The sequence below is a fragment of the Alligator mississippiensis genome, chromosome 3 (assembly GCF_030867095.1).
Source record: "Alligator mississippiensis isolate rAllMis1 chromosome 3, rAllMis1, whole genome shotgun sequence".
Lineage (NCBI taxonomy): Eukaryota > Metazoa > Chordata > Crocodylia > Alligatoridae > Alligator > Alligator mississippiensis.
Genome location: NC_081826.1, coordinates 230,094,601 through 230,109,791, shown reverse-complemented (window position 1 = coordinate 230,109,791; position 15,191 = coordinate 230,094,601). Strand labels below are relative to the sequence as shown.

At 38.5% G+C, this 15,191-nt stretch overlaps 1 protein-coding gene across 3 annotated transcripts in view; it reads left to right on the top strand.

Moving 5' to 3' along the window:
* The window catches only part of FER (FER tyrosine kinase), a 363,406-nt gene that overhangs the window by 218,962 nt on the left and 129,253 nt on the right, over positions 1–15,191 (top strand). For all 3 annotated transcript variants that reach the window (XM_019484266.2, XM_059724955.1, XM_059724956.1), the window contains 2 exons: positions 5,217–5,332; positions 7,363–7,457. In XM_019484266.2, the coding sequence (XP_019339811.1) occupies positions 5,217–5,332; positions 7,363–7,457 (211 nt within the window). The remainder of the gene's footprint in view (positions 1–5,216; positions 5,333–7,362; positions 7,458–15,191) is intronic.

Below are 15,191 nucleotides of genomic sequence, written 5' to 3'. Positions count from 1 at the left end.
GAAGTTTGCTTCTGGTAATGAGGTTAGGGAGTTTCAGTGCCTCATTCACCAACGTTAATTTAAAAATATAAAAAAGAAAAACCTGAATAAACATATTTTTTTTGAAGCTCTGTAACTGCCTAAATAAGTGTAACGTTGTATGTAGTGTAACCTCCTGGCTAACCAAAAATAGCAGCAAATGATGCTGACTATCGAGATAATATTTCTTTTCTACAGGAGAATAACTAAAAGGTAAAACTAAATTTAGTAATAATAGTAACAATAACTAAAAAGTACAGAAGTGCAAAAAATGAAATATTTATTAAAATAATTTTTTGCTTGTTTTAAAATAAATCATGATTTAAGTTTTTCAGTGCCTTACTTAAAACACTTTAATTAAAGTGATCTACAGTAGAACCCCGACTTAAGCGTATATTGCGTTCCTGAGAAACCTTGCATGTGTCGAATTCACACAACTCGAGGTGAATTTTCCCATAGGAAATAATAATGAAGTGAGGGGTAGCATTCCTTAGACCTCACATTTATTACACGAAAGGTACCAAAATAAAACCTTTTTCAACCAATACTTTATTTATTATGTTTCACAAAAACATATTGTAAACATATGCTGCTACCACAATGGCAACACTGAAACTGAGCGAACTTCCAGAATCCTGCTTGGGAACCCAGACTGCGCATAACTCCATTTGACTCAGTCTGCACATCTCGCAAGGCATTCACTTATATACACGAATGTGCATCTCGGGGTGTATTTTTCTGCTAGGGTGTTAATATTCGCGTAAATGCGAGACTCGGGTAAGTCGAATACGGATAAAATGGGGGTCTACTGTACTCTGATTTTTCCTTGATTTATCTTCCCCTCTCATATTTTTTTCAGTATAAAGGCTTTCTATGTATATCTATAGATATCTAATCTATATACATACATACACGCGCATACGCACACATAAATTAGAAGTCAGCAACCTTTTAGGCTGTGAGCTGGAGTGATCCATATATAGGGTGTACCAGTAGCTCTAAGGTGATGACATTCACTTTTTTCCTTGACTGATGTTAGTGAGCAGTGTAGAACCAGCATGCTTAGCTTGTAGGTTATGACTTCACTTCCAGTTAATCTAGGGCAGAGGTCAGCAACCTACATCTTGTGGGTCATTTGGTGACAGAAGACTTTAGTAGCCGTTGCTTTCATTTTTCCCCTTGGGGAAAAGTGCATACATATATCTGAGGATGGATCGTAAGTTCTTTATCATGGCATTCTAATTATGGAAGGACTTCAGAGGAATTAAGGGAATAACATTGAAAGTCGGTCAACATTTAGAGAGAGATTTTGTGAATCCTTAGAGCAAATGAAACAGGGTTGCAACCCAAGTGAAAATGGAACCTAGGCTTAACTGATATCCCTACCTGTGTAAGCTAGCTGTTGCTGAAAGGACTGTCAGACTGGCTTAGAAAACTTCCTGCGTGGATTGTAGTGGGGGGTTTCTACTAAAACTTTGAGAACCAGTCGCAAAGAGAACCTAGTCACTCTGCCCTCTTGCTTGCTGACATAATTATGGTGCTAATTCATAGTTTAATAGTTGGTAGGGTCAGAAGGAACCTGAACAGATCATCAAGTCTGACCCCTTGCCATGGGCAGGAAAGAACGCTGGGGTCAAATGACCCTGGCAAGGTGCTTATCTAGCCTCCTTTTGAAGACCCTCAGGGTAGGAGCGATTACCACTTCCCTTGGAAATTGGTTCCAGATCCAAGCTGCCCTGACTGTTAAGTAGTGCTTCCTGACATCTAGCCTGAACCTACTCTGAGTCAACTTATGGCCGTTATTCCTAGTTACTCCTGGTAGTGCTCGGGGGAACAGGGTCTCTCCCATTCCCCGCTGGTACCCCTTGGAAAGTTTATAGACAGCCACCAGATCACCTCTCAGCCTTCTCTTGTGGAAGCTGAACTGGTTCAGGTCCTGTAGCCTCTCCTCGTAGGGCCTGCCCTTCTGCCCCCTGATCATTCGAGTGGCCTTCCTCTGAACCCTCTCAGTGCTTTCCACATCCCTCCTGAAGTGCGGTGCCCAGAACTGGATGCAGTGCTCCAACTGCGGCCTGACCAATGTCACATAGAGGGGGAGGATCACCTCCTTGGACCTGCTCGTGATGCATCTGTGGATGCATGACAAAGTTCGGTTAGCTTTACTGACCGCGTCCTCACATTGGCGGCCCATGTTCATCTTGGAATTAATAATGACTCCAAGATCCTTTTCTGCCTCTGTGCTGATGAGAAGGGAGTTCCCCAGCCTGTAGGTATGCTGCTGATTCTTCCTCCCCAGGTGCAGTGCCTTGCACTTGTTAGTATCGAAACCCATCCTATTCTCATCTTCCCACCCTTGTAACCTGTCCAGATCTAGTTGTAGTCTGTCCCTCCCTTCTAACGTGCCCACTTCTCCCCACATCTTAGTGTCATCCGCGAACTTGAACAAGGTGCTTTTCACCCCCTCGTCCAAGTCGCTGATGAAGATGTTAAATGGTGCAGGCCCGAGGACCGAGCCCTGCTGAACCCCACTGCCCACATCCCTTCAGATTGAAAGTGACCCATTCTCCACCACTCTCTGGGTGCGGCCCTCCAACCAATTTGTGACCCATCTGACTATGTAGGCATCGATGCCCAAAGAACCTTGTCTGCCAATTAACTTCAAAGGGTTTTACAGTTGGCCCCAAGAGCAAGCTTGTCTAGACTATGGTAAGAAGTGTGTTTTGTTTAATGAACCCTGCTTTTCCTCAACCAAATAGTAAGTGTTAAATTTACTTGCCTTCCCTTAATTAGTATTTTAGAAAGTTTTTAAGTATGTTGGATATGTTAGCAAACAAGTTTTTAAATTACTCATATTAGCCTAATTTAGACTAACACATAGAAGAGACCTGAGATAAATGAGGGTGGAAAATCTAGGGAAAAAAGGAAAGATCATTCTCAACTCTGAACCAGACTTTTTCTGTGTATATTTATGTACATGATGCTATCAATATGAAATCCTTTCTCTCTCAGTGCAGTGTTTCAAAAGGGTAAATATTATATAAATATTATAAACACGTATAATTGGTATTTGTTAAGAGATTTTATTTTTATACTCCTGTATTTTTAACTTATCCATTGTTCACTATCTGTTTGTAAACAGAGGTTTAAAATAGAAGCGCTTGGTAATTGTAAATAATATTGCTGTCATCCTTCTATAAGTTGTATCTCTTTTTTTTTACCTTTTCTACCTCTCCTATCTTTTCTGCTTCTTCCAGTAGTATGTGTAGCTTTATTCAGATACACATGCTAATACTGATTTAAGAAACATTGCCCTTTCTGAAAAACAGAAAGCACTTCCTGGAGATTCCAACTGTTTAGTGAATTTACCTATACTTCCAGATAGAGGCAGACAGAGAGAGAGATCTGTGGGAAGATAACCAGAGAGAATTTTTAAGTTTAGCCGTATGTACTTTTACAGAAAAGAGAAGCTTGAAACAGAAATATGATCTCCAATTTTGCTCTCCTTTATATGCTTTGCACTGGTACAACATTTTATAGCTTCTTAAGGTGAAGTAGTAAAAGAGCAGAAATCAGAACAACATGCTTGAGCCTGCCAAGCTTTTCTTGATTTGCTGCTCCTTTGGTCTTTGTCGTAATTGATTTCTGTATCTTGATCTTTGCCATTGCATAAGTAACTGAGAATTTTGTCATGCTTAAATTCCCTTTAAGTTGAGTTCATTCTACTCTCCTGCCTAATTTTTTCATGTTATCCTGCTATAAAGACTAATAAAAGTATCATCACTGCAAAGTTCTTGCTTGGAATCTGTATATAGAAAGAATTGCTTTTAAAACCAGTTCTTGGTAAAACGTGGCCTCATACCCTCCTCTTTGTACATTCTGAAAATCTGTGAAAACCTTGCATAGATAGAGAAACTTTGCACTCTCTTTTCACTCTAATTTTATTCATAATTGTGTGCATGTGTATCAAGACAGAGAGAGAATATTTAACAAAACAGATTACAATATCCATACCAAGAGTTGCTTATATCATAAATCATTGGTGACACACAGGGGGTACACATGCACCCCCTGAGATTGGTGGTGCACCCCCTAAGAGAAGTGTCACCGACGCTGCGGCAACATTGGGTGGTTGCCACTCGCCACCCCCCCCCCTTCCGCTTCACCACCAACACTGCCGGCAGCGTTTACAGGTAGTTGCTGATCTCCAGTTGGTGCTCGCCACTCTCCCTTGCAGCCGACACCGCCATGGCCGCCTGCAGGAGCTCCCTGCCTCCACGCTGCCGCTACCGCCTGTGGGTTAGTGAAGAGAAAATAGGGAAACGTTGTTTTCAACGTGTCTCTTAGTTTTTAGAAGAATAACAGTGTATTTAAAGAAAAATCTAATTAGTACATTTAGAGAATGTTTTCAGGAAAGTTAAAGTAGAATTTCTTCATCATATTCTCTATTTAAGTTATAATAAACTATAAGCATACTTTCTACTAAAAGTGCATTAGAGCAAAGCATTTCTTCTTTAATTAGAGCATCTTTAAATTGATGCAGTTAATACTTTCTGACATTAATTATCTGTTTCTTCTGAATGATTAGCTCTTTACTTTTGTAAAGGCTTTTCAGAATAATGTCCTGTCTAAACCATCCCAGCAGTAATGTAGGGATGCAGCTGAGCACCCAGGGCGAAGTGGAAACTGCAATTTCCTATTCACGATCATAAACATGAACATGCAGCTGCCAACAGCAACCACTTTCTTTAGCCCTCCCCCCCTGCCCCTCCTCATGTTAGTGTCTGGGGAAGTTGCCCCTATTGGGCACTCCCTCTCCTGGTTATGCCACTGCATCCCAGCTAAGTATTTGTTTACCCTGATCTTAAAACTTTCACTGATGGAGATTCCACAAAGTTGTCTGTTTCAGTATTTAACCACCCTCAAACTTAGAAAATTCTTTCTGATATCCAACTTAAATCTCCCTTGTTGCAATTTAAGTCTCTTATTTTTTGGCCTGTCCACTGCAGGTACAGACAATAATTGATCACCATTCTGTTTATAACAGCTTTGTTATATTTGAAGACTTTTAGTGAATATCTTCTGCCCTCCCCACCAGTCTTCTCTTCTCCAGTTCTTCTAACCTTTCCTTGTATGTCTTGTGCTTTCCTTGTAAGCCATGTCATCTGTTCTGAGCAATGAATGTATATTTGTATTTTCAGGGTAATTTTGGTGAAGTGTATAAGGGAATGTTAAAAGATAAAACTCCTATTGCTGTAAAAACTTGCAAAGAAGATCTTCCTCAGGAACTGAAAATAAAATTTTTATCAGAAGCCAGGTGAGTTCTTGTGAACAGTTACCATATGTGATTGCATGACATGTATTTTTTTCAGGTTTGATTATTACATGGCTTTTAAAGCTATCTGTACTATACATGGTAGGTGAACTAATCACAAAAAACGGTTCACCTAAGGCTTCCTCTACACATTATATTTTGCCACAATTAACATGTTAATCATGGCATAATTAGCAAGTGTGCTACCCATGTACGCAATTTAAAGTGCAATAAAATGGCAAGCCAGCCATAAAAATATTCTGCATATAGGTTCACCAGTCAACTGATCTTCATTCCCAGCCCTGGACCTGTGGTCATCCTGCTTTCAGCTTATTTCAGGCTCCCTCTGTATTAGCAAGTAGAAAGAGTCTAATTGTGATCTGATCCCAAAATCATGCCTCCTACCATGCATTTGTGCTAGGGGCCTAATACTCTTAGTCATCCCAGTATTTTGTTTGAGTGGGTGATTTTATCACAGGCTCAAACAAATAAATTAGATCAATCGCTGATGGCTAAACATTAGTATTGAAATTGTGCCTATATTAAGAGCAATCTACCATTTTAGGATTATTGGTATACTGTACTGGAAAAAGACTCCTACTTCGAATGAAGCTCTGTGGGCACAATTGGATTTAGCACTGGTAAAAGGGAAACCATTGCCTACAAGCAAAATAAGCGATACCAGTAAAAGCACATTCTTGGCCACACAGCAGTCTACATTGTGAACTTCTGCTGACACGGTTGCCTGACATACCTGTGTTAATAAAAGGCCTCTGGAGAAGTTATGCTTATCCCAGTCAGGAATAACATGTTTTCATACTCTTGACTGACATACCTGAACCAGTACAGACCTCACCAAACTCATGTGGAAGTTAGACCCCATTAATTGATCATTTGTTGGGAAGGAACATATCCTCTCTGGAAGGGCTCTCTTGTGCCATGTCAGGCAACAATTACGAAATGGTGATGGAAAGCCTAAGAAGTAACTGATACGTATATATAATAGTATTTGTCCTTTTAGTTCTCCAGCTAAGGGAATGTAAAAAAAATATTTGAAAAAAAAGTTACTGCCCTGTTTTTTTTACAGTTGGACATAGTTTCTTGTTTAGGTAAATAACAGATTTTGAAGAGGAATAAAGAAACATTAACTTTATACCGAAATCTTTTGTAGAACATTACACCTATATAAATCCCTATAAAAAGTTATGTTAGTAGCTTAGTTGGCTACCAGGGAGTAACTTGATTTGCTAAGCAGCCTCCAACTCAAGAAATGGTTTTACATTGAAAGGACAGTGGAACACATTGTTCTTTACTGAAATTATATTTAAGCACCCTACAAGTTTCCTTTTTCTTTTACAAGAGGCACTTCAAGTTAATGACGGGCAAGGCTGCAACTTTCTACAACTATAATGTCCCTCAACAATTCACCCCAATCCTTGTTTTCATTTATAAATCATGGTGCATATTACTCAGACTCATCATAATCTTGCTTCAGCAGATGCAAGTTTTATACAAGATGCAAGTTCAGTTTAGAATAGTTTTTTTTCTTTTGCTAATTTAATATTCTTTAATAGATATTGTGTCTGAGAAGCTGAATTTGGACTTAATCTATACAGAAGCAAAATGCAGACAGAAGCATTTGCTCTGAAAGCTTTTTGTCTGGATCCTCACTTCTGATGTGCTGTTTAGCCTCTTGAGCTATGACTGCATCGATACGCCAAATTATATATTTCTGTGATATGGGCAAATGGTGGGATTACTATGAAAATATATAGCCATAGTACTTGACTTGAAAATTAGTTAATCTATGCACTAGTTTTTAATTTTCTCAACAGTGTCGTATGGCTACAGTTCTGCAAAGGGGGGTCATTTGATAGATTGAAAGACATCTTGTTTTATTTTGGATGATATTGCAGTGGCACTGGCTATTTGGAAACAATGTTAAGAGTTTAAGATATTATCTGTTGATATTTTAATTTATTTTAATCAGTTTGCATAGTAACATTAATCCACCTTTTTTGCACCATATCCAGAATACTCAAGCAATATGATCATCCCAATATTGTGAAGCTTATAGGAGTTTGCACTCAAAGGCAGCCTATTTATATAGTTATGGAACTTGTTCCAGGTAATGTTCTTTTCATTTTTATAACCTGTTTGTGTGAAAATATGTTACCTTTTCATTTTCTTAATTTTTTGTGTTTTGACTGACCTTAACTCTATATGTTGCAAACCATGCAAAGAGCTTTGTTAATAGTAGCCTTGATGAAATGAGCTGAATAAGTCTATTGTGAGTTTCCATACAGCCAATCAAGACATCAAAAACTATAAGAAAATGCCACTTCCATTTGTTTAATGGAAGAACAAGTTTATTGTTTCTCCTTATGCCAGTGCAGTTTCAATGAGTTGGCTTTATTGTGATTCAGTGACTCATGCATATTTTAAAAAATTAATGACTGATGAGTTAATTGAATTTAAATTTAGTTATTCAGTTGATATAACATCTTTGGTATCTAGGAGCAGTAATTATAGGTTGCCCTATTCACTGAATAATTTCTGTCATTTATGTGTGTATTTTCAATTAAAGTAGTATGAAAATATGTTAAGAACATTGTACAGTTTCTATAAAATCTTTGTACCACTCTTGGGCTGGTAGGCTCATATATTTTGTCAGCAGGGAGACACCGTTCTACATTAAGATGATAATCATTTGCATGCTTTAATTCCACTTTGAATCTGTCTGCAGCAGGCATCTGTAACCACTGGTGCTCATTAGTATGCAAAAAGTTAGTACAAGTGATAAAGTGAAAATTCTTCAACATTATATTCTTATCTGTAACAAGAAACATCCTGTTCAGAAAGAACCAGACCATATGTGTATAGAATGTTTTTATACAGTTTATTTTGTATCATTATTGAGTACTAAGAGATGCACACATTTCACAGTGAAATGTTAGTATGTTCATCGTTTTGTGACTGAGTTTTTCCAAACAGATTATTTTTTCTCTTTCTAGCTACTTCTGTTGTTTAGGAAAATGTAGTCTGGGTGTAATTGCAATATTATGGGCATGTTTTATGCAAGCTTTAATTATCTCTGCCAGAGAACCTAAATCCTAATTTCTAAAATCTCTACCATTCTGGTCCAGGATTTACAGGGCTTAGAGCAAGCGGTTGAAGGAAGGTATCTGATAGAACGATCTGTAGAGTGTTAGCAAATGGGACCCCATTCTACATAGATTCTATTCCTGATCCCTCCCAAAAGTTTCCTCCTCTAAAAACTTCCTAATACTAGCCCTGATCTGCCTTGTGCCCTTACATATTATGTACACGCATTAAGTGTCCACCAGGAGACTTGCTGCTTTCCTGGTAGAAACTGGAAGTGTACAGATATTCCCACTTTTTCTCTCGGATGACAAAAGGCCAATTTGGGGAAAAAAATAACTTGGCTACAAACAGATAAAATTCCCCCCATGACAGTTTCTGCCAAGAGAATGAATTTCTGCATGCTTTCCTGTGGCTTAACTCCTCCTTGGTACCATAAGGAGTAGATCCACAAAGAAAAACCCCCATGCCTTCCAGAAACCAGGATGAACCTGATCTGGAGAAGGCATAGGAGGGCAGCTGGTCCTTCCCCTGCCTGAGACCTGAGCTTCGCCCTGCCGGCTTCTCAGTCCAGAGTCCCCAAAGAGAAAAGCAGGCAAGGGACTTTGCTCTGTTGCTTTCTCTATTCTGCTGCTTGAGGCCTAGAACAGAATGGAGGAGCAGCTGCTCTCTGCTCCCTGCCTCTTCCTCTACCTGGGCACTGCCCAGCTTTGTAAGCAGCTGGAGACTTTGCCTCACTGGTCACTCTACTCTGCTCCTGGAGATGATCAGCAGAGTGGAGGAGACTGCTTCCCACCTGTTCTCCAGACCCTAGTCTGGGTAAAGCCTTGGGAGTCTTTCCCGCTGCTCCTCTCCCCACCCCCAAGTACTGCTTCCCATGCACCTGTGATCTTATTTGAGCTTTGATCTTGGGATAAAGTACTAGTACAATCACTGACTGCAGCATGTTGACCAGGGTGTTTTCTTTTTTTTTTTTTTTTTTTATCTTTTTATACAGTTTATCTTCAAATAACATAGTAAATGTGGATATGCTTGAAGTTATGTTACCCTGAAATTCAGTTTAAAAAAAATAGCTGGATATGGAAAATGTTGTCGTGAAATTGCATCATCCTATAAAATGCACAACTGTAAAAGTCTGTGGCTTGTAACTATATTATAGTCTCTTCAGGTATATAGCAATACCAGTTGGCCTCAGATTGTAGTATAATATCATAGGTATATTTGCTGAGTTTCTGCATATAGTTTGCCCTTTGCTAGAGAACCTTATTCTTTATATTTTTTTTATTCCCTTTATATGTGCCATTTGTGGACTATGATATTTATTTTTTCTTTTGAGGTTGCTTTGATATGAATTTCATTGCTTTTATTTATGGCTCTCTAGTTGCTGTTTTAGATTCAGTTAGTTTTACTGAATTTTCAGTTGTTGAAATCTTTCTCCATTCTCTTCGAGAACTTTGGGCCTGATCATGAGAAGTGCTCTTTGGCAGCGGCAGCAATCCCTCACGGTTGAGGATGATCACTCACACGGGTCAAGTAAAGGGTTGTAGATGAGTCTGTTGATGGCTAAGAAGGCCACTCCTCAAGCCACAGATTCTCTGGCAAATGCCACAGGTGGTGGTTAAAGGGAGGGTCTAACAGGGCATTTCTCGGTCTTGTTTCCTTTCCTTCCGTTCTGTCCTTTTTCTGCCTCCAGGGCAAGTTTTCTTCAAAGCTATGCTTTCTCTCATAAGGTGTCACCATGTAGCCCTGTCCCAGGCTACTTTACCAATTTGTGACGTCAGTGTTTGCCTTGAGGGTGTCCTTGAAGCATTTCCTTTGGCCTCTGCATCTCCTTTGTCCTAGGCTGAGGTGGGAGTATAGTAGTTCTTTTGGTATACATGCATCAGGCATGCACACACAATGCCCTGTCCAGTGCAACTGATATTAAATAATTAATGCTTCCATAGTGATGGTATTAACATCTGTGAGGGCACTCGTTTGTGCGTTGATCCTCCCACTTTATGCTAAGGATCTTCAGGAGGTAGTACTGGTAATGGTGTTCCAGGCATTTCAGGTGGTCCCTTTAGGCCACCCAAGCTTCACAGCTGTAGAGAAGAGTTGGGATTACCACAGTTATATACAGTAGAAGCTTTGTTTGAGGCCTGATGTGATGAATCAGTCTTCTGAAGGCAGAGCTGGCACATCAGATCCTGTACTGGATCTCCTCATCAATATCAGTCTTCTTTGACAGATGGCTGCCAAGGTATGCAAAGTATTCAACATTCTCCAGCTCCTGTCCACCAATGAGGATCTTTGCGTGGGGAGCTGATTGTCATGGAGCAGGCTGGTGAAGCATCTTTATTTTTTCAATGGTAATTGTCACTCCCAGGCACTGGTCTATCTTATTGCTCGCAGAATCAGGTGCTTTTTTCCCCATATATATTTAGGAAGCTGGAAAAGAAATAAATCTCAAGACTGAGTAGTCCATGATAAGAATCAAAAGAAAGATGTCAGACTTGGTTAAGCAACCATGCAATCATTGCTTCAGAAACAAACTACATGTTGCTGAACAAACAGTCACAGGATATAGCATATTTAAAAGACAAACATCTTTGAGGTGGAACCCCTTTTTTTAAACAAGATGACAAGTGACACTCCTCCCTCAGAGAGGGTCACAATGAAAAGGAATTTCGAGAAAACCTATACAGCAATGAGAAATCTAAATCTATTTTTGTGTAGGGAGAAGGGTTAGGTGCATACATTCTATATTTGCTTAGAGATCCCGTGGTTAAAAAAAACAATTATTGCCCAGCCACTGCTGCCTACGGCTTCCTTCTTTTGGTTTAATGGTTTCCCTGGGCTGGATCTTTTGCGGGGAAGCACAGTGAGGAAATCTTACAAGCACAGTTTATTCTTCCCTCTCTTCCTATGATGGTATGAATATTTCAGACCATCCTTTACTAATTGTTCCAATTTCTTATTGCCACTTTAGCAGTCTTATTGCCATTTTAAAAGTTTTCATGAGAGGACAATTCACTTGCTAAAGTGTCCAAGCTCACTGGAAGTAAAGGCAGCATAGGTACTTCCCGCTGTCATTCCTGTTATAAGAGAAAAAAGGAACGATCATTCCCAAAATGCCACTTTTTTTTCAAGGGGAGAGAGTATACAGCTTCCCTGGTTTCCCACAGTTAAGTGCTATTTGAAGCACTTCTACTGTCCACTTTGTTCTTAGATAATGCAGGGGGATATCTGTCTGAAAATAGCTAGAGAAAGGAGAGGGTCACTGAGGAGGAGACTTAAACACTATAGATAGACTAGCCAATTGCTCACCAGGAATGACAGGGGGAGGGCGGGCGAGGACGGAGCGCTACCACCCACCACCCCACACCGCTGCCATGTCCCAGGAGCAGGGGTAGCGGGGAACCTTGTGTCCCACTGTCCCCTCTGTCCCCTTTGCCAGCATCCTGTGTTGCCACTGCTGACAGGGAGCAGGGGTGAGGCCAATGGCGCTGGCCTCACCAACCCCCACTCTGACTGCTCCAACCCTGCTGTCATGTTGGCATGCCTCTGCTGCCTCCTGTCCAGAATGCTCTTAGAACATTCTGATTGGTTGTTTCAGACAACCGATCAGAGTGCACATAAAGCGTTACAGACTGACAGACAAACAGACTAAAGCTTTAATAATATTAGGACAGAGATAGATATACAGAGAGAGAGAGAGAGAGAGAGAGGCTTGGGGGCTTGCTCACCCTAACCCCTTAAGGAAGAGATATAAATTTAAAATATAGGTTATAGAAGATTCTTACTCCATAACAAGCAGAGTGACAATCTAGTGAATCAACTAAGGAAGATATGATACGAAGAACTGAAATATCCTAAAGAATCCAACTGGCCCATGACTAGATAAATTGGTTTAATTGCTAAAATATTTTAAAATAATCATGTATATCTACATACTTTTTAATGATTAACTTTTTGTTGTTATTGTTGTTGTTTGAGGGATTGACAATTTCAAGAGAAATGGTATTTTACTTTTTTTAAATCCAAACCAAATAAAATGTTTACAGTTTTTTTAAAAGTACCTTTGGAATAACTCACAGCAAGAGCTTCATATAGTTATAGTATTTTAGTATTTTCTGTATTTGTCTAACAGGTTAAAGCTGATTTCTAGTATCCAAACTATAATTTAATTTGTGAACAGAATCATTTTAGTAAAAGACACATACATTTCAAAAGCAAGCCTATTTCTCCATTGCATTTTTGAAAAGCACCTACAATGCAGCCATATGCCTCTAAAAATAAAGTTTTAACTTAGCATAATAAAGGTCTCTGAAGTCACTTTTTAAGAAAAGGTGTGTTCTGTTACTTTCCAGTCAAGCTATTAGCAGCATTCCATAATGAAGCAGCAGTAGTAATTAGGTCTTAAAATAAAAAAAAAAACCAAAAGATTCTGGCAGCTGCTTCGTATTTCTTATATTAACCAGACATAAATAAATGTCTCAAAAAAAAGTATGGTTCAGTTGAGCATTATTTTTAGAAGCATAGGTTTCTATTTGTAAAGTAACATGTTTAGCAATTTATTTAGTTCATGTTATTATTTATAGTAAAACGATTTATATTTGATCATGTTACTACGTCAGTTTTTTCTTCTAAATCAAGATTCATAAACTATTAATGAAAAAAACCCAAATCCAGTAGTTGCCAAATGTATGACATTTCTAAACAAAATTTAAGAAGAACACTGTATAAACTATATCCTTTAGATATACAAAAGAATTTTACATATAAAAGAGATCAGAAATTATGCAATCCATTCACAAATATAAAGTGAGAATGAAAAATTCAAGATGTTGAAAAAACCCAGGAAATCATCTCCCCAAGAAACAAGCCACTTTTCCATAATCTCTTGACTGTATGCACATTGTGTTGTAGATAAGTGAACAGAGTATTATAGAAAGTTTGAAATACTCTCATTTGAATTATATGTTCCTGCTAGTTTACTTGCTGTGAAAGAGAGATTAAGTGAAGTAGAAGGTTTAAAAGATTTTCACTCGTATAATGCCTAAAGTAAAGAACCCTTAAAGTAGTATCACAAAGACTGAATTTGTCTTGTACTGCTTAAACTGCAATGGAACAATAATGTCACAACTAGATAAACGGTAAAAGCAAATAAGTTGATAGGAAAGTGCCCTGCAGATTCTTTCAAGGTGTCAGTAATAGCTTTGCAGCAAGGGCCTGAATCAGATTTTCCTAATTTTTTCTGTAATAAATACTACAATTGTACCATAACAGTAGCTAGCATGTAATGTCTTTCCAAGAGTAAAATGAAGAGCTGAGAATAAAAATACAGAACAATTTGAAAAAGAAAGATATATCTGTAGTTCTCAAAGCCTTTTAGGTTGTGAACCAACTGTTAAAATGGAGTCTTCTCATGGCTCATTTCATTTTCTTATCTGCTATTCCCAAATCTTTTCCATCCCTGTGTCAACTCTATTTTTTAGTAACTTGAAATATAAAAAATATTTTAATATGAGAAAAATAAAATAGAAATATTACAATGTTGTTTAATCTACTCAGTAGGCTGTGCTCTGGCTGGTCTGGTACGTGGGTGGGTCTGTACATGCATACACGCAGCCAAGAAGGGGAGATAGGGGCAAGGAGGAAAAGAACAAGCTAAAGAATCAGTGAGATGAATGTTTCCATGGATGGGAAGGGGCCCTGGGCTCCAGCCTGGATGCTTGTGTCCAGTGGGACAGAAACTACTCTGCTGCACTGTTTACCATTCATTTTACCTAATGAATATTACATGTAACGTGCCTTGGCTCAGCTTATAAGCGAAAAGTAGAGAAAGGGGGAAGACAAGGATAAGACACAATTTTTCATGTCTACCATTACATCATTATATAATTTTACGTATTAGTTTGACTGTATAAAAAAAAAGCTGACTTCTAGTTATGCAGCTTCATTGTATCTATTTTGTTGGTATTTATTTTATTATAAATTAATAGAAATCCATATCATCTAAACTGTTTGTTAGAAATCATTTTGAATTAAATGTACTTCCAAGCAATGTTTATCTCACTATTTAGGACTAGACTGTTATGACTAGCTCTAAGATGATCACATTAGAACTACTAGATCTTGGATCCAAATTTGTGTGTCCTGTAGGAGCTGTATTCTGTATGCTGTCCTAAGAGAGGAAATGAGCAGAGAAAAGCCTCATTTTTATTTCATCCAGCAAAGGTGACTAGGCACGTGACAATAAGAAGCTACTTTTCAGTGGATTCATATAATACTTCCTTCCTCAGAGAAGGTAATACAGAAGAAATGTGTTTGTCTTCTGATATTGCTCCTTGGAAAGTAGAACTGTATAATATTCCTCAGCCTAGGGTAAGCAGAGTCTAACTCTCAGTTAGCTGCTGCTATTAAACATACCTGTTTCTCATATACATTGATGGATTAAATTCCAAGCTAATTTATGATTACTTGTTTTTTGGTGCTAACCAGTAAATCCTAAGCTACTGAAATCATGCTGGTTAGAATATTTATTCCTGTAATATATTAACATTTGCTGTCTTGATTTTATCCAAGAAAATAGTTCTGAAGCAACATTTGGTAGTCGTGAATGCTTTAAAGTAGTGGTTTTCAACCTTTTTCATTTTTGGACCCTTAAAAAATTTGGAATGGAGGCACAGACCCCTTTGACTTATAAGTGTGGGTATTTGTATACTTTTGATTGATAATAGTCATCTTTCACGGACCCCTTTGACATAAGCTGTGG